General features: G+C 40.7%; 1 protein-coding gene across 1 annotated transcript in view; it reads left to right on the forward strand.

Annotated features, from left to right (window-relative positions):
- MCCC2 (methylcrotonyl-CoA carboxylase subunit 2) overlaps positions 1 to 27,204 on the forward strand; it is a 72,809-nt gene that overhangs the window by 22,853 nt on the left and 22,752 nt on the right. Inside the window, exons 5-8 of the mRNA XM_003981052.5 lie at positions 469 to 596; positions 2,763 to 2,875; positions 17,217 to 17,330; positions 23,987 to 24,051. Of these exons, the coding sequence (XP_003981101.2) occupies positions 469 to 596; positions 2,763 to 2,875; positions 17,217 to 17,330; positions 23,987 to 24,051 (420 nt within the window). The remainder of the gene's footprint in view (positions 1 to 468; positions 597 to 2,762; positions 2,876 to 17,216; positions 17,331 to 23,986; positions 24,052 to 27,204) is intronic.

Raw genomic sequence — 27,204 nt, forward strand, 5'->3', positions numbered from 1 at the left:
TTTGAAAATAAGAAAAATAAATTCTCTTGATGGATCAGTTTTCATTTTTGCAAATTACCATCCTAAAAGGAAACTTGGTAGTTTATTATGAGAAATTTCTCACCCTTGAGATTTGGATTATTTTTGTGTGTATATTTTATTATTGTTTCGCTAGGATCATTTCATTGAAAGAACCATTACGAAATGTGGCTGAGGTTGTTAGTTTTTCACTGCTAATAGAGGACCAATGACTCTTTAAAAGTCAAGTATGAGTTTGTAAACTTGTTAAAAGTAATGATATAAATGAGTATGTGGACTTTGATTAAAGCTTGCTTTCATATCATGAGATCATCTGCTAATGACTGTCATTGGTGATATGTGCTAGAAGTTGAAGGTTGCATTGGAGTGTCTTACAATGAAATGTACTTGGCGTTTTAACTTTGAAGAAGTCTCTCTTATTCTCTTTGTGATGAAATTTCTGTCTTTCAGAGTAGAATGTATAATTGTTGCCAATGATGCCACCATCAAAGGAGGGACCTACTATCCCGTGACTGTGAAGAAGCATTTGCGGGCACAAGAAATTGCAATGCAAAACAGGCTCCCCTGCATCTACTTGGGCAAGTCACAAGAGTCGTAAAATGAATTATTTTTAGGTGGTAAAATGCAAGAGTGTTTACAGGGTTATATATGATGTCATCATTTTTTTTTTTAATTTTTTTTTTTCAACGTTTATTTATTTTGGGGACAGAGAGAGACAGAGCATGAACGGGGGAGGGGCAGAGAGAGAGGGAGACACAGAATCAGAAACAGGCTCCAGGCTCTGAGCCATCAGCCCACAGCCTGACGCGGGGCTCGAACTCATGGACCGCGAGATCGTGACCTGGCTGAAGTCGGACGCAAGACTGCACCACCCAGGCGCCCCATCATTTTTTTTTTTTTTTGACAGAGTGTGGGGGAGGGACAGAGAGAGAGTCGGACAGAGGATTTGAAGCGGTCTCTGTACTGACAGCAGAGTCCCATGTGGGGCTTGAACCCCAAGCCAGGAGATCATGACCTGAGCCGAAGGCGGACTTAACTGACTAAGCCACCCACACCCCCCCATCATTGGGTATTTTTAAAAACTGTTGGTTTCTTCCATAATTACAAAAGAAATGCATGCTCTTTGCTGAAAACTCAGGAAGAAAATGTGAACAAGAACTACCCATAACAACATCACTGAGGAATGGTGACAGTATTTTCTTTTTTTTTTTTTTTTTTTTTAATTTTTTTTTTTAACGTTTATTTATTTTTGAGACAGAGAGAGACAGAGCATGAACGGGGGAGGGTCAGAGAGAGGGAGACACAGAATCGGAAGCAGGCTCCAGGCTCTGAGCCATCAGCCCAGAGCCCGACGCGGGGCTCGAACTCACAGACCGCGAGATCGTGACCTGAGCCAAAGTCGGACGCTTAACCGACTGAGCCACCCAGGCGCCCCTGTGACAGTATTTTCATGTATGCCAGTTTTTTCTCTACATAGGTGTAGATTTTTTTTCTTCTATATATTTTCTTTTTGTCTTAACCTTAATGAGTTCAAACTGTGAGAAAATAATAGTTAATATTTATGGATCTCTTAAGTGCTAGGTACTAATTTAAATGCTTGAGTATGTATATAATTTTCAGCAAATGCAATTTAAGAAATTTAATTTTTAATGAAAGTAAATTTATATTTGAAATTAAAATACACTTAAATCTAAGGGTATTTCAAAAGGAACATAAAAGCAAGGCAGTTTAAAATTGGCACTGCCTGGATAATGGTTTAGTTTGGTGAAATACCAGCATATATATATTGTTCATTTTTGCAAGTGTTTGAACAGGTACTGACTTAGAGATTTTTTTCCCTGCAAAAGTGCATTTACCTGGGTGACTCACAGTGTGAACTTTGTTTTGCCCATACAGAAAACAGCAAATGAGGCCCTACTGTTTACAGGTGCTGTGCCAAACACTGTAGGTAACGGAGTAAAGAGTATTATGTTGTCCCCATCTTGGGCAAGCTTAAATGCACCAGAGACAGGATGTCATGTACTAAATAACAACAAAAGACATGATGATTGTAGGCAAGAGTGGTGGACATAGGACTAGCTAACTTTTCACAGCATTGCTATTTGCACTCACTCTGTGCTGAACTAAGTAAGTGCTTTATATACATTATTTCATGTCACCCCAGGAATAGCTTTCTGGGAGAGCTACGTTGTTACTTTGATTTCACAGGCAAGGAACAGGAGCATAGAATGGCTAGGACATGCCGGTAATCACACAGATATGAAGTAACCAAGCTCTCTTCCAAATTCAGCTGACCTTCTTATCCCCCACTCAGCCCTGCAGTATAAACAGTCCCAGAGACACTATGTGACAAACTGTCACATGAATTCTGCATGTGGCTTTGCATTGGTTTAAAAGAAAGAAAGATACTTTTTTTTTTTTTTTTTTTTTTTTTAGCTGAACTGGTTAAAAATTTGCCGTGTTCCTGGGGCTTTAGCTGGTCCTCAAAGGAGAGAATGTCCTAAATATTTCAAGCGGAATTTTGCACAGGGAGGAGAGCCTAGTGGATTTGATGAAAACAGTGAATTTTTTGGCTGCGTTGGGGGACTGGAGAAAGATGCTGTTGAATAATTTAGAACGGTGATAGGGCAAGTTTTGTGTGAATGTGATGAAGAACTGTTGCTGTCAGTGGTACACGTCTTCCTGTGTACAGCATGTTTCGTTCATTCAGACGTACTTATTTCTGTTATTTCCCTTGTCTTCAGTTGATTCAGGAGGCGCAAACTTACCTTGGCAAGCAGAAATATTTCCAGATCGAGATCACTTTGGCCGTATATTCTATAATCAGGCAATTATGTCTTCTCAAAATATTGCACAGGTAACTTCTCATTAATGAAAGGTATTGTTTTTTTGCTCCAAATGCCTTTGCCAGCTAGATAGCCTGAGATGATTTAAAACAGAATTTAACACAGAATGTAGATTCCCCCCCCCCCCCACAGAAAGTGCCTTAAGGTCAGATTATTCTCTTAATTATGGGCATGCTTTTATGTTTTAATAAAGGCTGTTCACTAAAGGAAAAGAGTTTGTCAAAAGAAAGGACACTGAGTATTTGTTTTTTTTTAATTTTTAAATTTTTTTACATTTATTTATTTTTGAGTGACAGAGCATGAGCAGGGGAGGGACAGAGAGAGAGGGAGGGAGACACAGAATCCGAAGCAGGCTCTAGGCTCTGAGCTGCTAGCACAGAGCCTGATGCGGGGCTCAAACCCACAAACTGTGAGATCATGACCGGTGCCGAAGTTCAACGCTTTACCGACTGAGCCACCCAGGTGCCCCATTAGTTGCTTTTTTAGGACTACACTTTGAGACATTCTGGTGTCTAAATGAGGAGACATGAGCAAAAAAGATTGTTGTAGCATTGTCCTAGCAAAAGTTAACAAACGACCTAGATGACCATTATTGGGAGATGAATAATACCATTTGTAGCTGTTAAAATGAATGAACTAGAGTTGAACTAGAGTTGCACGCATCTACATAAATAGTCTGTAAAAATAATAGAATAAATGCATGGTCATTTGCTTTGTATGTAAATGTTAAAACCATCAAAAAAATCTATTACTTTGTCTTAAAATGTACATGGGAATCATACACGGAGCTTTAGGACAATGGATACCTTTGAGGCGGGAGGGAGGAGAAAGGGGGGCAGGCAGGAGGTTTCAACTATTTCTGAAATATTTTATTTCCTTAACACAAATCTGAAGTAAATTTGGCCAAATGTCAAGATTTGTTAAGAGTGGATATTAGGTTAAAGTATTTATTATTTTGTAATCTTTAATCTGAAATACTTCATAACACCGATGCTTGTGCTTTGTTTATATTTTGTTCCTGGATTTCTTAAGTTTGTAGTGTTTTTAGTAATATTCTAATGAATTAGCCTTTTCTCACAGATCTTTATTTTCTATTGATATAGTGCATTGTTGGCATTTATTATATGTTTTATGTTATGCAGTGACTTTGTGCCTTATATATCTAAATAGAAACTTTAGCTTTGCTCACTTGTGCACAGAGGGTCCTTGCATTACATGATATGTAATTCTTACCGTGGCGTTTGTTTTATAGGGGACATTGGCCCATCTAATCTGATATTATAACTTGTATAGTTGTACCAACCTTAATCTTATATTAGTTTCCTAGGGCTGCCATAACAAATTACCACATACTGGGTGGCTGAAAAATAACAAAAATTTGTTCTCTCAAGTTCTAGAGGCTAGAGGTCTGAAATGAAGGGGGCAACTTCACTGGGCTCTCTCAGAAGATCCTGTCCCTCGCCTCTGCCAGCTTCTAGTGGCTCCAGGTGTTTCTTGGGCTTGTGACTGTATGACTCTGATCTCTGGCTTGTTTGCCTTCTCCCCTGTGTGTCTGTGTCTTCTCTCTCTTATAAGGACGCTTGTCATTGGATTTAGGGCCCACCCATGTCATCCACAATGATCTCATCTCAAGTTCCTTACCTTAATTATGTCTGCAAAGACTCTTTTTCCAAATAAGGTCATAATCAAAGGTTCTAGAGATTCAGGTGTGGACATATTTGGAGGAGGTGGGGGCATCAGTCAACCCACTATAGACGTGTCAGCTGGCATGCTTATTCTTTGCCCTGTCTTTCCATTCGTGTAGCTTGTAAATAATCAACATGTAACAAATATTTATGGTGGACCTACTGTAACCAGGCTCTGTTGGTGAATAAAACCAGGTATGATCTCTTCTGTGGAACCTAAAGCTTGAAGTGCTTTAAAAAACAGGTCTTTTTAGGGGTGCCTGGGTGGCTCAGGCGCTTAAGCTCTTGATTTCAGCTTAGGTCGTGATCTCATGGTTTGTGAGTTTGAACCCCGCTTTGGGCTCCATTTTGACATTGTGGAGCCTACTTGGGATTTTCTGTCTCCCCTGTGTCTCTGTCCCTCCCCTGCTCGCTCTCTGTCTCAAAATAAATAAATAAACCTTAAAAAAATGTCTTTTTAAAATTAAAAGTGTCCATATATTTTTGAGTAAGTAGTACCTGCCTATGATTAAAAAATCTGAAGTGCCTAAAGGGCATTTGAATGCTTTCCTTTTTCCTATTTTAGTTTCTTAAAAATGTTAACATCAGTATTTCTTTGAGCCACTTCTCTTAGCATTTCTTTTCTCTGTTTTACTCCAGTAGGAAGTTCAGGGTAAAGATTTACCTCTTTTAGAAACCTCTTGGAATTTGAGGAAAATTTCCAATTTCTCTTGTGTACTAGTTTCCATAGTGCCTATTCTGATCTTTTCCCCAGTAAAGGAGCCCTAAACCCGATGTCTGCACTGTAGCTGTTGCTTCATACTTAACTGAAGAAGTCAGGCTGTGTGCCAGCACTCTTGTACTAAAAACATTGTGACTTTGCCTTCTTTTATCCTAGAAACAGTTGTCCCTCTTCCTCTCCAGGGCTAAGCTTTTCATTTATAATCCTAATGCCAACCCCTCCTTTGTGCCTCATCATTTGTTCCTCTTCTCTCTCTTACTCTAATATTTTCTCATCCACTTTTTTTTTTCTCACAGTCAATAACTGTGTTGACTTCTTCTGTCTTTTTTGTTTTATTTATTTCTTTTGAGAGAGAGAGAGAGAGAGAGAGATTGAGATTGTAAGTGGGGAGGGGCAGAGAGAGAGGGAGACAGAGAATCCCAACCAGGCTTTGCACTGTCAGTGCAGAGGGGATTGAACCCACCAACTGTGAGACCACCACCTGAGCTGAAATCAAGGGTCTGATGCTTAACTGACTGAGCCATCCCATGTGCCCCAACTTCCTCTGTTTTTAAAGGAAAAAGAAAAAGCACCAAAAGCCGTGACAAAAGAAAAGGACCTTTGCTAGCTTCTTCTGTTCCCTGAAGCTTCCCTCCTTCCCTGGATCAGCAGACTTCTTAAAACCTGACCTAGGACCTTTGTTCCTGACTGCTCACTCCATAAAACCTACTGCCTTTGGAGGTCCTACTAGCCTCCTAGAGACCAGATTCTTTTTTTTTTTTTTTTTCCAACGTTTATTTATTTTTGGGACAGAGAGAGACAGAGCATGAACGGGGGAGGGGCAGAGAGAGAGGGAGACACAGAATCGGAAACAGGCTCCAGGCTCTGAGCCATCAGCCCAAAGCCTGACGCGGGGCTCGAACTCACGGATCGTGAGATCGTGACCTGGCTGAAGTCGGACGCTTAACCGACTGCACCACCCAGGCGCCCCTTTTTTTTTTTTTTTAATGTTTATTTATTTTTGAGACAGAGAGAGAGCATGAACGGGGGAGGGGCAGAGAGAGAGGGAGACACAGAATCCAAAATAGGCTCCAGGCTCCGAGCTGTCAGCACAAAGCCAGACGCAGGGCTCGTACTCACGGACCGTGAGATCATGACCTGAGCTGAAGTCGGACCCTCAACTGACTGAGCCACCCAGGCACCCCTAGAGACCAGATTCTTATTCCACATGACCTCTTTTGTTCCCTTTCCTGAAATCTTCCTTAGGCTTTGTGCCACTGGTTTTCCGTATTCCCCCAGGCTCTCCGTTTAATCCTCTCCACCCAGGAACTTGTCCTTAATGGTTTCATAAACTCTCATGACATCCCTTTCATATCCGTGATCTTTCCTGACCTCTCTCTGCACCTTGGGAGGTTCTGCTGTCTTTGTGGATTTCCCTTTGGTACTTAGGGGCTCCAACTAGACATTGCGCACATTCACTTCTCTACTGATGGTTCTTTCACCCGTGTCCCCGTTTGCTCTTGATGGTACTTCCTTCTTGAGCTTTTCCCTAGGATTGAAACCTTGGTGTCATCCTTGACTCTTGCCTGCTTTTTCCCCTACCTGCCCCTACCTGATCATTTTGGTAAAAAAAAAAAAAAAAAAAAAAAAAGTGTGTGTGTGTATCTATATATAGATATATAAATCTGTCTGTCTATATATTTCTCATCTTTGTATCCCCAGGAACTCCTCTGGTGCTGGACAGATAATCAATACATAATAAACCTTTGACAAAGACCTGTCGATTTTTATCTTTGGATTGGCCCTCTCAGCTCCATTCCTACTGCCATCACCATGGGTAGTTCGGGCCTACATTACTACTTAGAGTGTGGCACTAGCTTCACCTGTCTTGTGTTCCTGACTACCTAGTCTTTCCTTTTCTGTCCACTGTACATGTTACTGTAGCATTACTCTTTATCTGGTTCCTGGCTCAAAACCATAATTTATACAAAACAGACTTCAGACTTATTAGCCTGGTACGTAAGACCCCTTGTGGTCTAGTTCCGATCTTATGTTCTGGCCTTACTGCCCACTGTCAGTCTGAACCACTCACTGTTCTTCATATGTACCATGGCCTTTCATGACTGCTCAGGTCCATGCTGGGCCCTCTCTTCCCCATTCCTTGCAGTCTAAGTCTCCAGTCCATTTTCCAAATGCATCTCAGATGCCATCTCTTGCAGGAAGGCTTCTCTTTGAGCTATACCTTAATAATGACGTTTATTCCTTTTATCTAGATATATCCTAATTTCCCTCACTAGACTCTAAGCCTCTTGAGATAAGAGACACCATCAGATAAATCTTTATATCCTCACACATTTCCCTGAGAAGGTACTTAGTCAATATTTATTTAAAAAGTGAAACTCTTGGGGTGCCTGAGTGGCTCAGTGGTTAAGCGTCCTGACGTCAGCTAAGGTCATGATCTCATGGTTCATGAGTTCGAGCCCTGCATTGTGCTCTGTGCTGACAGCTCAGAGCCTGGTGCCTTCTTCGGATTCTGTGTCTCCCTCTCTCCCTCTTCCTCCCCTGCTTGTGCTCTGCCTCTCTCTGTCTAAAAAATAAATAAACGTTAAAAAAAAAAAAAGAGTGAAACTCTTTATGACTATTCAAGTGATATCTGATGTACTGAGTATATCTTACATTTTAATGTATGTTTTATTATTTACTGAGGCCTTGGCTTGGATGGATAAAAACAAGTTCTTATACTTTATTTTTTTTTAATTTTTATCCATATACTTTATTACATGAAGCAATCACTTGTTTAACTCCAGTTATGTTACATGTGCATTTTGATAGGGAACTCTAGCTTCTTTATTTGTTCAGTTCCTTCTTTCCTCCCCAGTGTTGGTTTTTATTTAATGTTATTAACCTTGCCCATTATAGGTCCACTTATCCACTTATTTCTAAGATACATGTCTCTTGACAATCATATCTCTGTTATTTCCTGTATCTTTGCAGTGGTAAAAATGTAGACAGATTTTTACCAACCTGGAAGGTTTAAAATTTTTGTTTTTGCTCTCAAGGAGAAAAGGCAGTTACATAAGACACCTACCTACATCTGTATTCTCTTGTCATCTTTCCCTCCTTTCTGGTGTATTTTAGAACTTGTTTTTTTGTTTTTGAAGTTTAAAGACTTGGCATACAGGTGTCTGGTGGTCTTATTGGAGTCTCATGTTCTGAGGATACCTCACCTGGGCTTTCTCTGAACCCATGCCTGATGTCTTGATGATCTTGGAAACATTGCTTCTGTTATTTTCTGTATTGTGGCTCCACGTTGCTGGCTTTTGAAGTGTGAGGCATATAATTCTCTTCAGAAGTGGGATCTTTGTTTTCTTAGGTCTCACATTAGCATTAATTTTTAAAATTAGTGGACGGTGTGCCTGGGTGGCTTCGTGGGTTGAGCGTCCTACTCTTGATATTGGCTCAGGTCATGATCGTGGGATCAAGCCCTGCCTTGGGCTCCATGGGAAGCATACAGCCTGCTTAACATTCTCTCTCCCTCTGCCTCTGTCCCCTGCTCACGTGTCTCTCTGTCAAAAAAAAATAATAATAATTTAAAATAATTTAAAACTTAGTGGTGGTCTGGTCTAGCTGGATCTTTGCCCTGCTGCATCATCCTGTTTGCCTGTAATCCTTTAGTGCACCAGGAACAAAATGTTTCCACTGTGACTAACAGTGTATTTCTTCTGAAATAGTCGTTATTCACCTAGCCATGTGGAGGTGCAGCTCCTGTTTTTCCTTCACGTGTCTGCCTGTTTGTTCTTCTTTTGGAGATGTACTTAAAATTATTTCAGGAGTCCCTGCTTCCTTCTCTCCTTCCCTGTCCCCACTTCCACCCTCTTGGCTTAGCTCATTATTTTTGAAATTTATTTTCTTTGCTTTAGATCATGGTAATTGTTTTGAGGGACTTAGTTAAGACAGGCACCGTATATCATTTTTTTTTTTCCGTTCAGAAAAGTTGGTTTTCTTACTTTTTAAATATTTATTTATTTATTAAAAATACTTTTTTAACGTTTATTGATTTTTGAGAGACAGAGAGAGACAGAGCATGAGTGGGGGAGGGGCAGAGAGAGAGGAGACACAGAATCTGAAGCAGGCTACAGGCTCCGAGCTGTCAGCACAGAGCCCAATGTGAGGCTCGAACCCATGAACTATGAGATCATGACCTGAGCCAAAGTTGGACGCTTAACCAACTGAACCACCCAGGCACCCGAAAGGCGGTTTTATTAAAGCACACAGATAAGACCCATGGGCAGAAAGAGCTGCCCATTATTTTAATTTTTTTATTTTTATTTTTTCATGTTTATTTATTTTTGAGAGAGAGAAAGAGTGCGTGAGTGGGGTAGGGGCATGAGAGAGGGAGACACAAAACCTGAAGCAGCCTCTAGGCTATGAACTGTCAGTGCAGAGCCTGATGTGGGACTTGAATCCACAAACCATGAGATCATGACCTGAGCCAAAGTCAGATTCATAACCCACTGAGCCACCCAGGTGCCCCAAGGGCTGCCCATTATTTCAAAAATGCATTTCAGTTGTCCATGTTGTCAAATAGGGCCTAGGGAACAAAATCACTGATTGCTTTGAGGCTGATAAAAAGGAAGAAACAGGATATTCTGGATAAGGTGGACTTTTTGTTTTCTGTGCACATTTTATCCTATCTATTTAGCACAGATAAGCATGAGTACTTTAGAATCAGTGGTGTGATCGGTCAGTATAATTGATTGTGATTTAAATTTTGGAGAGCTAATGAACTGATATGTGAATTTTCTGACTTTAAAAAAAAAATTTTTTTTTTTAGATTTACATCCAAGTTAATTAGCATATAGTGCAACAATGATTTCAGGAGAAGATTCCTTAATGCCCCTTACCCATTTAGCCCATCCCCCCTCCCATAACCCCCCAGGAACTGTCTGTTTGTGCTCCATATTTAAGAGTCTCCTATGTTTTGTCCCCTTCCCTGTTTTTATATTATTTTTGTTTCCCTTCCCTTATGTTCATCTGTTTTATCTCTTAAAGTCCTCATATGAGCGAAGTCATGTGATATTTGTCTTTTTCTGACTAATTTTGCTTAGCATGATACCCTCCAATTCCATCTACGTAGTTGCAAATGGCAAGATTTCATTCTTTTTTGTTGTTGTTGTATCTTTTTTAATTGTAAAGATTTCATTCTTTTTGACTGCCGCGTAATACTCCATTGTGTGTATGTAGGTGTATATATATCATATCTTCTTTACCCATTCATCCATCAATGGACATTTGGGTTCTTTCCATACTTTTGCTATTGTTGATAGTGCTGCTATAAACATTGGGGGTGCCTGTGTCCCTTCGAAACAGCACACCTGTATCCCTGGATAAATACCTAGTAGTGCAGTTGCTGGATTGTAGGGTAGTTCTATTTTTACTTTTTTGAGGAACCTCCGTACTGTTTTCCAGAGTGGCTGTACCAGCTTTCATTCTTACCAACAATGCAAAAGAGATCCTCTTTTTCCACACCCTCGCCAACATCTGTTATTGCCTGAGTTGTTAATGTTAGCCATTCTGACAGGTGTGAGGTGGTATATCTCATTGTGGTTTTGATTTGTATTTCCCTGATGGTGACTGATGTGGAGGGAGCATTTTTTCATGTGTCGGCCATCCGGATGTCTTTGGAGAAGTGTCTATTCATGTCTTTTGCCCATTTCTTCACTGGATTATTTGCTTTTTGGGTGTTGAGTTTGATAAGTTCTTTGTAGATTTTGGATACTAACCCGTTATCTGATATATCATTTGCAAATATCTTCTTTCATTCTGTCAGTTGCCTTTTAGTTTTGGTGATTGTTTCCTTCACTGTGCAGAAGCTTTTTATTTTGATGAGGTCCCAATAGTTCATTTTTGCTTTTGTTTCTGTTGCCTCCAGAGACGTCTTGAGTAAGAAGTTGCTGTGGCCAAGATCAAAGAGGTTTTTGCCTGCTTTCTCCTCGAGGATTTTTTGACTTCCTGTCTTACATTGAGGTTTTTCATCCATTTTGAGTTTATTTTTGTGTATGGTGTAAGAAAGTGGCCCAGGTCCATTCTTCTGCATGTCACTGTCCAGTTTTGCCAGCACCACTTGCTGAAGAGACTGTCTTTATTCCATCGGATAGTCTTTCCTGCTTTGTCAAAGATTAGTTGCCCATATGTTTGTGGGTCCATTTCTGGGTTCTCTGTTCTATTCCTTTGATTTGAGTGTCTGTTCTTGTGACAGTACCATACTGTCTTGATGATTACAGCTTTGTAGTATAGCTTGAAGTCTGGGATTGTGATGCCTCCTGCTTTGGTTTTCTTTTTCAAGATTGTTTTAGCTATTTGGGGTCTTTTCTGGTTCCATACAAATTTTAGGATTATTTGTTCTAGCTCTGTGAAGAATGCTGGTGTTATTTTGATAGGGATTGCATTGAATATGTAGTTTGCTTTGAGTTGTATAGACATTTTAACAATATTTGTTCTTCCTATCCAGGAGAATGGAATCTTTTCCATTTTCTTGTGTCTTGTTCAATTTCTTTCATAAGCTTTCTATAGTTTTCAGTGTATAGATTTTTCACCTCTTTGGTTAGATTTATTCCTAGGTATTTTATGGTTTTTGGTGCAACTGTAAATGGGATCGATTGCTTGATTTATTTTTCTGTTGCTTCATTGTTGGTGTACAGGAATGCAACCGATTTCTGTGCATTGATTTTATATTCTGCAACTTTGCTGAATTTATGAATCAGTTCTAGCAGTTTTTTGGTGGAATCTTTTGGGTTTTCCATATAGAGTATCATGTGACTTTTATTTTTTAAATGGAGGCTCTGTAGGTAGAGGAAGAAAACAATGTGATATAGGCAGTATTTGCTTTCCACATTAACTTGACATTGAAAAAGAAGAGAGATTTAAAAACATATTATACTTAAAAATATATATATATTATACTTTTAATGGCTTTTCCATCAAGCAACTGAAACGTTTCCCCCCTGTAAGTTATATTACATTTATCACCGTGTACCTTTGAACTGGATAGTCTTCTGCAATTTCTCAGTGGAAGGATAGAGGTCTAGAGTTCACACAGCTTTTCAGAATTAGGTATAAAACCCTTTGACTCTCTCTCAGAGACCCTTTCTGTAGGGCAGCCTGCTGACCTACAATATGTAATTTGGTTTTGGTGCAATGAGAACCAGTCTCTCTTTGTTTAGTCAAGACCTGGAGGGTAATGAAATTTTGTCTGAAGTTTTTGCAGACTCTTACTTCTGTTTTGTAGAATCTCATTTCCTTTTTTAAAAGAGTTTTTTATTTTTTATTTATTTTATTTTATTTCTACTTTTTTAAGTTTATTTTGAGAGAGGGGAGGAGAGAGAGAGAGAGAGAGAGACAGAACACAAGTGGGGGAGGGGCAGAGAGAGAGAGGGAGAAGAGAGAGAGAAGCCCAAGCAGGCTCTTGCCACCAGCGCTGGCTCCGATGTGGGGCTCGAATTCATGAACTGTGACCTGAGCCAAAATCAAGAGTTGGATGCTTTACCAGCTGAGCCACCCAGCGCCCTATTTTTTATTTTTTAAATAGGCTTTCTGCCCAGCACAGAGCCCAACATGAGGCTTGAACTCACAATCCTGAGATCAAGACCTGAGCTGAGATCAAGAGTCAGGTACTCAACTGACTAAGCCACCCAGGCGCCCTGCATCTCATTTCCTGTTACTCAAAATTTCTGTTTGTGCCTTCTGTGGTAGTGATGGCAAGCAGTGTTATAGTCAGTTACACATCCTTCTTAGCCTTCTTGCTGCTTTCTTGGTCTTGATTTAAGTCTTGAGTCACCATGGACCTCCTCACCCTGTGGGAGAGACCTCTTGGCTTGTCCACATTGCAGGAAGCCCATGGGTGACTGGGTGGACTGTAGCCTCTCAGTGGAGTTCTTGGGAGTTGTCCTGTGTTCTGATGCACATGAGAGTCACTCTAATGTCTCCCCTGATTTGGTGCATGTGTTGTGCCCCCAACACAAGCCTATATATACCGTGAGTGTGCTCAGTATACGTTATGTTCACACATCTTACTTATGTCCTTTTAATGTCCTCTTAATAGAGAAAGCAGCAGAATTTTTTTCCCTGGGGTCTACATCATTTGTCCAGCATGGTTCAGCGTGAGATCCTTGTTGTACCCCAGACAAATGCTTTGGGAGAGGGAAAGCCATTAGAGCTGTTTGGCCCTGGGGTTCCTATGCTTTGTGGGAAGAAGGAGCAGACGCAGTGGCAGGGCTCTTTTTGATGGACATTCACCCTGTTCTGCAAGTAAGTGAATGGCTTAGAATTAAACGATGAGAAGAGGAGATTCTGTGACGGTGGTGACTTCTCTAATCTAGGTTCTTTTATTTAATTTTTCTTTTATCAGAATTTGCTTTAGAGATGCTAAGTTTAATGTCTATGAGATACTTGTGACTAGCGTGGCCTGTTTCTTTTTTTTTTTTTTTTTTACATTTATTTATTTTGAGAGAGAAAGAGAGCATGTGAGCAGGGGAGGAGCAGAGAGGAAGAGAGAGAGAAAATCACAAGAAGGCTCCACACTGTTGGCACAGAGCCCAACATGGGTCTCAAACCCACAAACCATGAGATCATGACCTGAGCTGAAACCAAGAGTGGGACACTTAACCGACTGACCTACCCAGGCACCCCTAGCCTGTTTCTTATTGATAAAATTTGAGAATTTTGATTCTTATATACTTAATAATTCCAGCTCTTTTTAAAAAAAATTTATAATAGCTTTATTAAGATCTAATTCACATACCATACAATTCACCCATTTAATATGTACAGTTCAGTGGTTTTTAGGATATTCCTCGAGTTGAGGCAATTCTAGTACATTTTCATCACTCCAGGAGGAAATGCCATATCCATTAACAGTCACTGCTTATTTCAATCCAGTCTCTCCAGCCCCTTGCAAGCACTCATCTGACTCTATGATTTGCCTATTATTCATTTCATTTGAAAGGGATCATATAATAAGTGGTTTCTTTCATTTAGCAAAATGGTTTCAATGTTTACCCATGTCTTTTGGTTTTTCATTACTCTCTGGGATGGTACAGCATTCTGTTTATGGACTGTCTCCCATTTCTGCTATAGGGGAATGGTTTACTGAAGGGCAGCAACAACAAATAACTTTTTTTTTTTTAAGTATTTTCTGTTTTTTTTTGTTTTGTTTTTGATGTTTATTCATGTTTGAGAGGCAGAGACAGAGTGTGGGTGGGGGAGGGGCAGAGAGAGAGGGAGACAGAATCTGAAGCAGACTCCAGGCTCTGACTGGTCAGCCCAGAGCCTGATGGGGGGCTCGAACTCATGGCCTGAGCTGAAGTTTATTCATGTTTGAGAGGCAGAGACAGAGTACAAGTGGTGGGGGGGGCAGAGAGAGAGGGAGACACAGGGTCTGAAGCAGGCTCCAGGTTCTGACCTGTCAGCATAGAGCCCTGTGTGGGGCTTGAACTCATGAACTGTGGGATCATGACCTGAGCTCAAGTCAGACGCTCAACTGACTGAGCTACCCGGGTGCACCAACAGCAAAGTACTTCTAAGCAAAGACCGACCCAAGGCTTCAGATGTGCTTCACTTGTAGTTACTTTAGATGCTTTTTGATCTCTGTGATAGTTATCCATTGCTGCAGAACACAGTACCCCAAAACTTGGTAGTTGAAAGCACCACTTTTTACCTCACAGTTGCTCTGGGGCACAACTCTCAGTACAGCTGAGCCGGATCCCCTAGCTCTGGGTCTCATGTGGCTGCAGTCTTCTTCAGTCACCATTAGTAAGGGTCTGCCCCGGCTTGCTCACGTGGTTGTTGGCATGATTCAGTTCTTTGCAGGTCTCACTCATTTTCTTGTAAGTTGTTGGCCAGAAGCATGTCTAGGTTCCTTCCCAAGTGGGCATCCGTATAGAGTAAGTTACCACATGTCAGCTAGATGCATTAGGGTGAACAGGCAGGTGGGCAAGAGAGGGAGCCAGCAAGGTGGAAGACAGAGTCTCTCATAACTTGATCACAGGAGTGACACTTGCTATAATCTATGTATTAGAAGCATGTTACCAGATTATATAGGATGTGGATACCAAGAGTCAGAGATCGGTGGAGGCCATTATCAGCTCGTGCAAGAGAAGTGGATTGTTGGTTTCCTTGGCTTTGGAAATGCTTTGGAAAAAACCGCATCTGAAATGCCCTTAGGAATATGGCAGAATTCCCTAGCATAGCTGCACTAATAATTTGTTAGCGATTCACTTGTGAAACTTTTCTACCAAACTGGTAGGTCTTTTCTCCCCCTGAGATGGCATGATGGCATTCAGCTTCATTTCCCTCATTTTTATCTTACTACCTTTTGACAAACAGACTCTTCTTTCCTTGTTTACCAGCCACCCTGCCTCCTATCCTTGGTCTCTGAATATTTGCTGACAGTTGCTATTGCTTTCTTTTGCTTTCAGTTTGTTTTCATGGAACCCTGCTATGCCTGTTTAGTTCTTCAGGGCTTTGAAATTTGTCCCTTTTTAGATTTTTACTTCACTGTGACTCTTCTCTATTTCCTTGACTTTTATTTTTTTGGTACTGAGATAGTTTGAACTGTATCTGCTGTTCGTGTACAGAGAGCAGGCTGATAAGGTGAAACTGTGTCCTTTACTCCTGATAGAACCTTAAAAAAAAGCCCATAAAATATTTCAAAAATGCAGAAAGAACAGAGAATAGTACAGTAACAGAATGGAACACTCATGTACCCTCCATATGGATTTATGAAGTGTTAAGATCATTTGTTTTTTTCCCTCAGATTTTTAAAGAACTTATTAACAGTTGGTGTATTGGTTCAAAATGCTGTGTCGATGGATGTGTTGGTTATTTGCTATCTTCGTTTTCATGAACACTGTCACAGTGAATGTTTCCGGTGCTTCTTTCCTTGTTCAAGAACTTTTCTAGCCATAGATACTTCGAAAATAAACTTCTGATTGATAAGCAAACACAATGCGTGATAAATACTTGTAATATGTTGGCAGTGCAATTTTGCAGCCATTTTTAATAACATACATGAAATAGGGAAAAATACTTTTTGTGACTGCCATTTAGATGGAAAAATGTTAACTTGTGCTGTCTTGCATCTTTGGATTGATACTAGTGTAGCATTTTCATTTCAAAGTGGGTATTTGTATGACTGTAAGAAAACTGATAGAATGGATATTGGAATTAGTAGCAAAAACTGCTTTCATATGGTAATTTAAGAAAATAGCCATTACATACTTTTCAAAATTTTCTCTGATATTATTTATGCCTACTTAGACATAATCAGCCAAACCCATATTTATTATTCTTTGTGTCTTATTAATCTGTAAGTAAGAGTTGTTTTTAAAGCTTTATTATTGAAAATTTTAAATACCCATAAAAGCAGAGAAAATAATACTGCGAATACTCAGGTACACATCACCCAGGTTCTACACAATTGACTTTCTTTTGAGCAAGATTTTCAACTTTGATGCTAACATTAGTTTTATATTTAGAACGTACCATATTCATTGTTACACAAAATATTAACACTCGGAGAATTATTTCACTATTTCAGTGAGGAAAGTGGTAGTTGTTGAGAAGACTTATTATTAGTTTCAACACAGTTTTGCTAATGTTTGGGTGGCTTGTGGAGTTTCTCCTCTCAATTGAGTCGATCAGGCTAATGGTCTAAATGGCCAGTCTTCTCTCTCACAGGGAGACTGTCCATAAGTTTTGTAAAAAATGTGATCTAAGCTCTTCAGAATGCTTTGATAGAAGTAGTTAGGAAACTATTCCAAACATTCAGAGGACCATTTTTAAAAAGAACTGTAGGGACCAGCTAGTAATATCTCCTGGTACTACAACGTTTATGGAACTGTAGATCCAGAGACTATAATTAACTCTTTGAGCCTTACCTCAGGGGTTTCTTGTCTGCTTGCATTGCAGATAGCAGTGGTCATGGGCTCCTGTACGGCAGGTGGTGCTTATGTGCCTGCAATGGCTGATGAAAACATCATCGTACGCAAGCAGGGCACCATTTTCTTGGGAGGACCCCCATTGGTAAGAACATAGTTTTGATTGATTGATTGATTGATTGATTGAAGTAAAATATACATAATATGAATTTTACCATTCTAACCATTTTTAAAGACACAGTTTTGTGGCATTAAGTGTATTCACTTTGTTGTGCAACCATCACCCCCATCCACCTCCAGCAGTATCTCATCTGCTCTAACTGAAAATCTGTACCCATTAAACACTAACTCCCCATTCTCCCCAACCTCGACTGTCCCTGGCTACTCCAATTCTACTTTTTCTATGAGTTTGACTGCTGTAGGTACCTAGTACAAGTACAGTCATACAGTATGTATCCTTTTGTGATTGGCATATTTTACTTAGGATAAGGTCCTCAAGATTCACTATGTTGTTGCATATGTCAGAACATATGCAACCTTTTTAAGGCTGAGTAATAGTCCATTGCATGTATATACCATTTTGTTTATTCAGTCATCCATCAGTGGGCTTTTGGGTTGCTTCCACTTGAGGGTGTTGTGAATAATGCTACTGTGAACATGAGTATACAAATATATTTGAGTTTCATGCTTTCATTTCTTTTGGGTATATGCTCAGAAGTGGAATTGCCGGAGCATGTGATAATTTTGTGTTTAATTTTTTGAGAAATCATTTCTTTTTATTGCTGAATAATATTTCATTGTATGGATAGGCTGCATTTTGTTTATCCATTTATCAGCTGATAGTCATGTGGGTTGTTTCCAGTTTTTGCGTATTATGAATAATGCTGCCGTGCACATTCACATCCAGCTTCTTTTATTTACTTATTTTGAGAGAGAGAGCGAGCGCACACATACACACATATGAGCAGAGGAGGGGCAGAGAGGGACAGAGAGAATCCTGAGCAGGCTGTGTGCTGTCAGCATGGAGCCCGACACAGGGCTCCAGCCCATGAACTGTGAGATTATGACCTGAGCTAAAATCAAGAGTCAGACACTTAACTGACTGAGCCACACGGGCGCCCCCACATCCAGGTTTTTGTATGGATATGTTTCCCTTTATAGTGGTTATATACCTTTGAGTACAGTTGCTAGGTCACATGGTAACTCTGAGGTTAACATTTTGAGGAAATACCAACCTGTCCAGAGCATATTTTATATGCCTGGCAGCAGTGTGTGAGGGTTCTGATTTTTACATTTCCTTGCCAACAGTTGTTATTGTGTATGTGTTTGATGATAGCCATCCTAGTGGATGGTACCTCATTGAGGTTTTGATTTGCATTTCTCTAATGGTTAATGATATTGAACTTCATTCATGTACTTGCTGGTCATTTGTGTATCTTCTTTGGAGAAATGTCTATTCAGATCCTTTGCCCATTCTTTTATTATTTTTTTAAAGTTTATTTTGAGAGAGAGAACATGCACGTGGGGGAGGGGCAGAGAGAGAATCCAAGCAGGCTCTGCCCTGTCAGCGCAGAGTCCAAAGTGGGGCTTGAACTCATGAACCGTGAGATCATGACCTGAGCTGAAATCAACATTTGGACGCTTAACCAGCTGAGCGACCCAGGGGCTCCAAGATCCTTTGCCTATTTGTAAAATTGGGTTGTCTTTATTGAGTTGTAAGAATTCTTTATATGTTCGGTATACAAGTCTCTTTTCAGATATGTGATTTGCACATATTTCCTCTCTATGGATTGTCTTCACTTTCTTAATGGTATCTTCCTTTGAAGCATGCACAGTTTTAATTTTGATCAAGTCCACTTTATGTATTGCTTTTCTCTTTTTGCTTGTGCTCTTGGTGTCACATATGTGACGGCTTTGCCTATATTGCAAGATCATGGAGATTTAATACTTCAGTTTCTTCTCAGTTTTATAGTGTTAGCTCTTTTAGGTTTGTAATCCATTTTGAGTTCATGTGGGTAGGATTTAAGGAAGGAGTCTGACATTGTTTTGTATGTGGATACACAATTGGCACAGGATCATTTGTTGAATGGCTGATGAAATAAACTTACTTCTTTTTTTTTTTTTTTTTGAGTCAATTCAGTCAACATGAATTTCTTGAGCACACTTTTTTTTAGAAAGAGAGAGAGTGGGGAAGGGGCAGAGAGATATAGGGAGAGAGAGAGAATCCCATACAGGCTCCATATTGTCAGCGTGGAGCCTGACAAGCGGCTCAAACTCACAAACCGTGATATCATGACCTGAGCCCAAATCAGGAGTCAGAGATATAAGTGACCGAGCCACCCAGTGCCTTACTTATTTTTTCTTTTACATAAGTTGCAGTACTGTTTGACTGAGGGTCAACAACAAGCCAATAAATTGTTAGGTGAAAAAAAATAGCAAGGTGCTTGCACATATGTCCACTTTTTTGTAAAATGGGGAAATTATACATTTATGCATATATATAATGCATGTATATGCATATAATGTGTATGCATATAGAAACTCTAGAAAAGATACAGTAAACATAGTTTAAATGCAGAGGACATGGAACGGGGTGGGACAGACACTTTTGACTTTTTTTTTTCTGCACATAAACATTTTGAGATCTTTAGCTCTCTGAGCCTTGTGAAAATGTTACTTTTCAAAAAGGTTAAGTTTTTATAAAAAGGAACAATGTAGAATAGCTATGAGAGGTGCTCTAAATTTCTAATACTAGCAATCTTTATGAATCACTTGTAGGGCCAGCTATATAATTTGCAGACCTCAGTGCAAAATGAAGATACAGGACCCCTTGTTCAAAAAGGAAGAAAAAAATACTGTTAAAGGTACTAAAATATAAAACATTTTCCTTCTGTCGTACCTTTGCCTGTCACGGTGTTTTTTATTTGCTATTTAAGGACATGTTCTCTCCAACATGGAATACACCCTTTCCCTGGCACTCGTCCTTCCAGTGGGCCCACCATTCAACTCCTGATGGACATATGACCTCCAAGGGTATACAGCCTCTGCTCTAGGATGTGCTTGGTATCCAAATGGGCAGAGGCAAAAGGCTGTCCCCTAGCTCCCACCTCCACTGAGTCATCTGCTAGAGAATACACCTCAGCACTGCCAGCCCAGGATCGTGCCGGTGCTGCTGTGCTCCACCCTGAGATGCCAGGGGGTGCATGCCTGACCCCTGATCCTCCCTGTGCCCATACCAGGCCCCCACTGGGGGCAGGTGTAACAGTTGCCATGCGGGGGCAGGGAAGAGCAGATAGGGCAGAGCCCAGTGCCCAGGCATCAGTTGGCAGGGAAGCAGGGAGCCAAGAACCCTTTCCACCGAGGTGGGGGGAGGCAGACCAGGCAAGAGTTCTGAACCCCAGCACATAAGCCCCATCACTGTTCATTTACAGAACACAAATTCAAAGATAAAATTAGAAAATCTGGGGCACCTGGGTGGCTCAGTTGGTTAAGCGTCTGAATCTTGATTTCAGGTGATGTCATGATCTCATGGTCATGGGACCTACTTAAGATTCTCTCTTCCTCTTCCCTCTCCTGCTCATGTGCATATTCTCTCTCTCTCTCTCTCTCTCTCTCTCTCTCTCTCTCTCTCTCAAAAAAAATAAATAAATAAAATTAGAATTCCAGTAGGTAACTACTGAGCATTAAGCCCTAAAGCACAGGGCCCTTCGGCGAGGGGGCTCCTGCACACCATTACCGGTCACTTGCCTGTGATGTAGGACTGAGGAGTGGATTACGTAATCCTAGACTCTTCCCCATTCCCTCTTTGATCAACTCCATTCCAGTGTTGTTCAGTAATGCTGTCTTCACTCTGCTGTGCTTGTGTCACAGTCTGGTCCCAGACTTCAGAGGGATAAAGGGAGGGTAGGTGAAGACACAGGTGATTACTATATCTTAGAAAAATGTCCCATTATTTAAATGAATTCTAAGAATGTTATTAGGTAAGAGGAAGAATGTCAAGGATATTCTAGAACTGTGATATCCATCTAATGGAATATTATTCAGCCATAAGAAGGAGTAAGTTCTGACATATGCTACAACATAAACCATGAAAGCATTATGTCAGACACAAAAGGAAAAGCATTGTGTAATTCTGCTTCTATGAAATATTTAGAATAAGCAAATATGTAGAGACAGAAATTAGATTAGTCGTTGCCAGAGACCAAGAGGAGGGTGGAATGGGGAGTGTCTGTAATGACTATGGGCTTTCATTAGGGAGTGATGAAACTTCTAGAATTAGGTGGTGTTGATGGTTCCACGTTCTTGTGAATACACTAAAAACCACTGAATTTTATTCTTCAGGTGTGAATTTTGTGGTATGTGAATTCTATCTCAGAGAGTAAGTTTATTGCTTTAAAATTCGGTAAAAAAAAATCATCTTTGGTTTTGGAATAGTAACACAAATTTATTTTAAAAAGTATGTTGAAAACAGCTTATGCTTGCTTTGATGTGAAAAACGTGTATTTTCCAAATGGTTGTGTTCATTTTTAATAAATTTTATTGAGGATCAGGTAAGCCTGAAGAGCTTCCATTTTATATGTAATAAAAGCCTGAGGTCATTATTCAAAAGGCTTCTGATATCAATTATTCTTTAATATTTTTCTAGTTATATATGATACCTATCGTTGGGTAATGAGAGGAGAGAATTCATTCAAAATTTACCTTTGTCTAGTGAAGGGTATACACTTTCAGTAGTTCGTATGTGTTTTTCCTTAAAGAATGAGTAAAGATGGGACTGACACCTTTTTGGGACTGTAGGCAGCATGAGAATACTGGAAGAACACTAGCTGTTTTTAAGAGAAAGCTTTGTCTAATGTGCAGTTGCAGTGTCCTCCAGTCGGTGGGTTCAGATTTACCCTGTGCCTCAGCCAGGAGCAATGAGGCAGCCAAAGTCAGCAGTTCTCTTAGACAACTCGACTCTGATCTGTAGTCTCCCACTGAAAGACATGGTTACAGGTTTAAAAAAAAAAAAAAAAGCAGCAGCAGCCTCATCCGCTTCAGGGTTCTAAATTTTGACACTTGTTTTTCTGAAAATTGAAAAAGATTTTGTGCATAATGTGGGGTTGCGTTGCTATAGCTTTTAGTCACTTAAAGTGGCTGGAAAAATGCATAATAATAAGACCAATTTTTGAAGGATCTTTTTGTTCTTCGGTCTTCTGAACTTAATGTTTAGTAGATTGACCTGTTTTTGATTTTTATCATCTTTGCACCTGTCCCAGTATCCGACATGTTGTGGGTGGGTGTTCAGTAAATATTAACCAATGACGAATCCTTATTTTATCAGTTGATATTAGTCAGAACCCTGGAAATAAGTAAATAGAGCATAATGGTTATTTATTCCTTTTTTGCAACTTTAAATATCCAGACACCTCTTATAATTAGTTATTGTCTGGGCTGAATGCTATTTTACAATGAATATTTTGGGAAGAAGAGAACCAAGAATTTAGTCCTGTGGGTGGAATAATTGGAGGTGAAAATTTTAGTTACTTTTCCCTGTGCAATAATATTTTATTTAAGACAGAGCTTTTTTTTTTTTAAATGTTTATTTATTTATTTTGAGAGAGAGAGAGTGTGGGAGCATGAGCAGGGTGAGGCAGAGGGAAAGGAAGAGAGAGAATCCCATGCTATTATTGCAGATCCTGACACAGGGCCCGATCCCACAAACTGTGAGATCATGACCTGAGCCAATACCAAGAGTCGGATGCTTAACTGACTAAGCCAAGACAGAGCTTCTGAGGTAGGGAGTAAGTCCTTGCTACGTTGCAGTTTAGATAAATATTCATTATTCTAATAAAAACATGTTTCTATTTGAAGAAAAAGAAATCAGTCAACCCAAACAGGTAGGAATCAATAAGCAGTTCCTAAGGGATCAGGTTGGCGTTTAGCACTAAATAATTTTTCTTTTTTTTTTTTCTGTTAGAATTTCTCAGGCTGTAATTAAGTCATTCGTAATTTATTACTTGAGCTTCTTTCTTTTTGGTCATATTCTGCTGAATCTTAGATATGGTTAATCTTAGAGACTTTTTTTTTTGCCATCTTAAGGGTATTGTACCTTGAAGAGTTTGTGATAGTTACTGGAATTTTTCAGGATAGCCAAAAATGGCATTAATTCATTAAATTTATTGAGCATTCAAAGACAAATACATCACAGTTCCTGTTATCAAGGAACTCACAGTATAGAGGAGACAACAGAGACATGTGCAGATTATTGACATACGATCTGATAGGTGCCCTGTTGGAGGTGTATGTGGAGTATTCTTGGACCACAGATGAACAAGCACTGTTCTTTTAATTGCTGTGGAGACTCTTTAATGATGAAGAGGCCTGGGCAGGTCAGGAGAATCCACATAGAGCAGCTGGGGTCTAAAGAATGAAGGGGGATTCCTCAGGTACGTGACAGAGAGCAGGGAGCCCAGGTAGTGGGAACAGCATATGCACAGACACAAATGCTTTGACATGCATAGGTTAGGAGAAGGAGAGTGGGCTTTCTCAGGCCAGAAATACCTCGATTCAACTCAGGTTCTGTCACTTGCTCAGGGGCTGTGAGGAAATTCTCTGGTGACTCTGGGTTCAGATTTTTCATCTGTAGACTAGAGACCATTTTATGCAGGTTTGCTAGGTGGGTGGAATAAGAAAACAGAATCTTAGCTCTGTGGAAGAAAGAGTGTTAGCCATAGTCAGGTTAGAAGACTTGCATGGTAGGTAAGCATTCGTATTTCTCCAATGGGCAAAACTCACCCCTGACTTTTATCGCTGCTGTAGGTTAAAGCCGCGACTGGAGAAGAGGTCTCAGCTGAGGATCTTGGAGGTGCCGATCTGCACTGCAGGTGAAACAGAGGCCGTTGTTTCTTTCCAGGATTCACTGTTGCCTGTTTGTCCGTTTAAGAGAAAGTTTAATTATTTTTTCTAAGAGTTAAACTTGCCAGATCTGACCACAGTCCATTGGTTCTTGAGCTGCTGTTTTAGGGTTCAGTTCTTTGAACTGTAGAGCTGCATTTCTAAGCTAGAACATCAGCTTTTCCATTGTAGCCTAGAAAGACTGGAGAGACAGGTTTCTCATTTCTTTAACAAACATCCATTAAGCACTGGTTATGTGCCAGACACTGTTACAGGTATTCAAGATAATAAGGTAGACATTGTCTTTGACCTCAGAGAGCTTATTAACATCTTAGGGAGGTGGGTGATGATAAGTAATTGCCAAAAAATGATATAAATGTGTACATGTGATAAGGTCCACAAAGAAGTATAGGAAGGGCATATAGGAGGTGGATCTAACCCAGTGCCGTGCAGGCATTAAGACTTTGTGAAATTAATATTTGTTAAGTGGAGCACAATGTGCTGGATGGTGAGCTGTGATTCAACAACAGACCACGAGGGAAATTGAAATGGACAAGTGTATTACTCACAGAACCTGGAAGAAGTACACGGCATGCCTCGAGGGACCACGCTGGGAGCTGTTGGCAGAGCGCAGACAGAGGCAGAACCTGAGCACATGTTTTTCTTAGGGTCCATGTTGGAGCACTTTGGGGTTCCCAGTCTAGGGCTAGTTTAGTCCATTCAAACCCAAAGATGGGAGTTTCGTTCAGTTCCATATGGGTCTTCTTTAAGGAGCACATAAGGCATGCAGGAAGGAGCTGGGAGGCAGGGAGACTGTTGATCACGAGGGTCGCTGGGGGAGTCATATCAGGACTTACACGTGCTTGTGCTCTGTGGCTGCTGTCCAGAGCATGTGCTCGCATGAGCGTGCTGGAGTGAGTTTAAGGTTCCTGCAGGCCACTCAGTCAAACGAAGTAGATGCTGAGGCAGCCATCTACCATGAGGTAGCTTAGCTAAACTCTCAACAGCAGTAAGTGCATAACAGCTGGTTCTCGGCCGGGGGGGGGGGGGGGGTGGGGAGCCCTACTTTGTGGCACCTGCCAATGCCCCTGGTGTAAATTATCCCACTGAGGCTGATTGCAAGGTCCTGAGAGGACACCACTGAGTGTGGAATCAGGAAGAGGTGCACACATTTGGCTCTTGTGAGTCAGTAGTGAGCTGGCTCCATCATGTCACTGGTCTAGTCATTTCGGGTTACAGTTCAGGGCTAAGAAGACTGTCTACCTCCTAGAGTTTTGTGAGGATTGAGATGATAACATATAAATTGCTTGAAATAGTACCTGAAGTAAGTACCTATAAATGTTAACTGCCACTATTTTTGTTGTTGTATATCATAACCTGTCATTAAAGAATTTGGACTTTTTTTTAAAGAGAACTTCAAGGAGTTTTAAGGAGAGATATGCTATTATGAAATATTTCATCATAAAAACTCCCCCTGGCTGTAAAACAGAGAACATTTAGGGATTTGGCATGAGTCTACCTGAGGGACCAATTCGGGGGGTTTTATCAGCAGTATAGGTGAGAGATGCTGGTGGCTATGGTGGTCATGCACGTAGGGGGAGTGACCAGGTTCAAGCTTCCTTGAGACAGAACTGAGGAACTTGCTGATGGATGTCATATAAGGGGTGTAGGAAAGTGGGGTAACATAGGTGATAACTTGACATGGTTTCATTCCTGAGACAGGGAAGATGGGAGGAGGAGGAGGAGATCTGAGGATGGAGCAGGGGTATCGGGTATTCCTCTTGGACTGGGTAAGTTAGAGGCGCTTGAGACATCCAAGTAGGGATGCTGGCTGAGCAGGCAGTTAATTGATAAGAGTCTGCTCCGCAGATCAGCGCTGGAGATCTTTAATTGGGAGTTGTCAACATAGAAGTAGAATTTAAACCCATGGGACTAGTTGAGCTAGCTCACCCCAAGATGGGGGTAGATAAAGAAGAGGGCCCAGGACCATACCCTAAAGAAGCCAGGTATAAATTGCAGGTAGACCTCGTCATCAAGCTCCCTGGCTTGGCAGGTGCATGAACCCCTCTTTGTGCTGCCAGACCTCAAATCCAGAGAGGCAGGAGGCTACGGGAGCAGTCTAGTAGGTAGGAGAAAGAAGACAGGTACAGCATTTCTACTTTCCTGTCAATAGCACCACTGCGCCTTAAGAAAAGTTGGGGAAAGGAGCTACATTTGCCTCAGTTTTTCCTTCATTCCCTTCTCACTGAGAGCTTACTGTGGTTAGATTGATGGCACTCAGTGTTGTGAGTAACACAGAAAAATTTCAGGCCTGGTCTCTCCCCTCAGGATTAATAATTTCATTACGTAGATAAGAGAAACCAAAGAGCTAAAAAGCAATTACAAAATGAATATGCTACCTTGCTTCCAGCTTTCCAACTCGAGGCAATAGGAGGAGTGGTTAAGGGAGCGGTGTTGTGCTTAGGACACCTAAGTTGTGTGTTCTGCATGCGTGGAACAGAGCACTCGTTTCTTTACGGTGAGCACATGCGTGTAAGCAGACTTGCTGTGGTCCTCTCTGATCGATAGCATGGGCCGTTGCAGGCAGACGTTAGTGTGGGAGGAGGAGGGAGGGAGGCCGTGGCAGGCAGCCGGGAGGGAGGAGCACGCCAGTGGAACAGGTGGGTGGAATACAAGGTGGACTGCCACTGTTTGTGGTTGCTTAACGGGAGAAGGAAATGAAGATATCATTGGACGAGCAGTAGTATAAAAATTTTTTTGATTTAAAAAAAGTTATCTGGTGCCCATAAACACTGTAGGCAGTATGCCAAGTTGGGCTGTAGGTTCCAGAATTCATCTTCTGTTTGCCTTACTTACTGCTGTTGTGACTGGACCAACTACGTACTTCCCTGAGCCTCATGTCTTCATGTGTAAATGAAGATAATAATAGTTCCCACCTCCTAGCAGTGCCTGAAGCCTGCTAAGCACCCTGTTGCTACTAGCTATTATTACTAATAATAACCTGTTTATTTATTTATTTTTTTAATTTTTTTTTTCAACGTTTATTTATTTTTGGGACAGAGAGAGACAGAGCATGAACAGGGGAGGGGCAGAGAGAGAGGGAGACACAGAATCGGAAACAGGCTCCAGGCTCTGAGCCATCA

This window comes from Felis catus, chromosome A1 (genome assembly GCF_018350175.1).
Source record: "Felis catus isolate Fca126 chromosome A1, F.catus_Fca126_mat1.0, whole genome shotgun sequence".
Lineage (NCBI taxonomy): Eukaryota > Metazoa > Chordata > Mammalia > Carnivora > Felidae > Felis > Felis catus.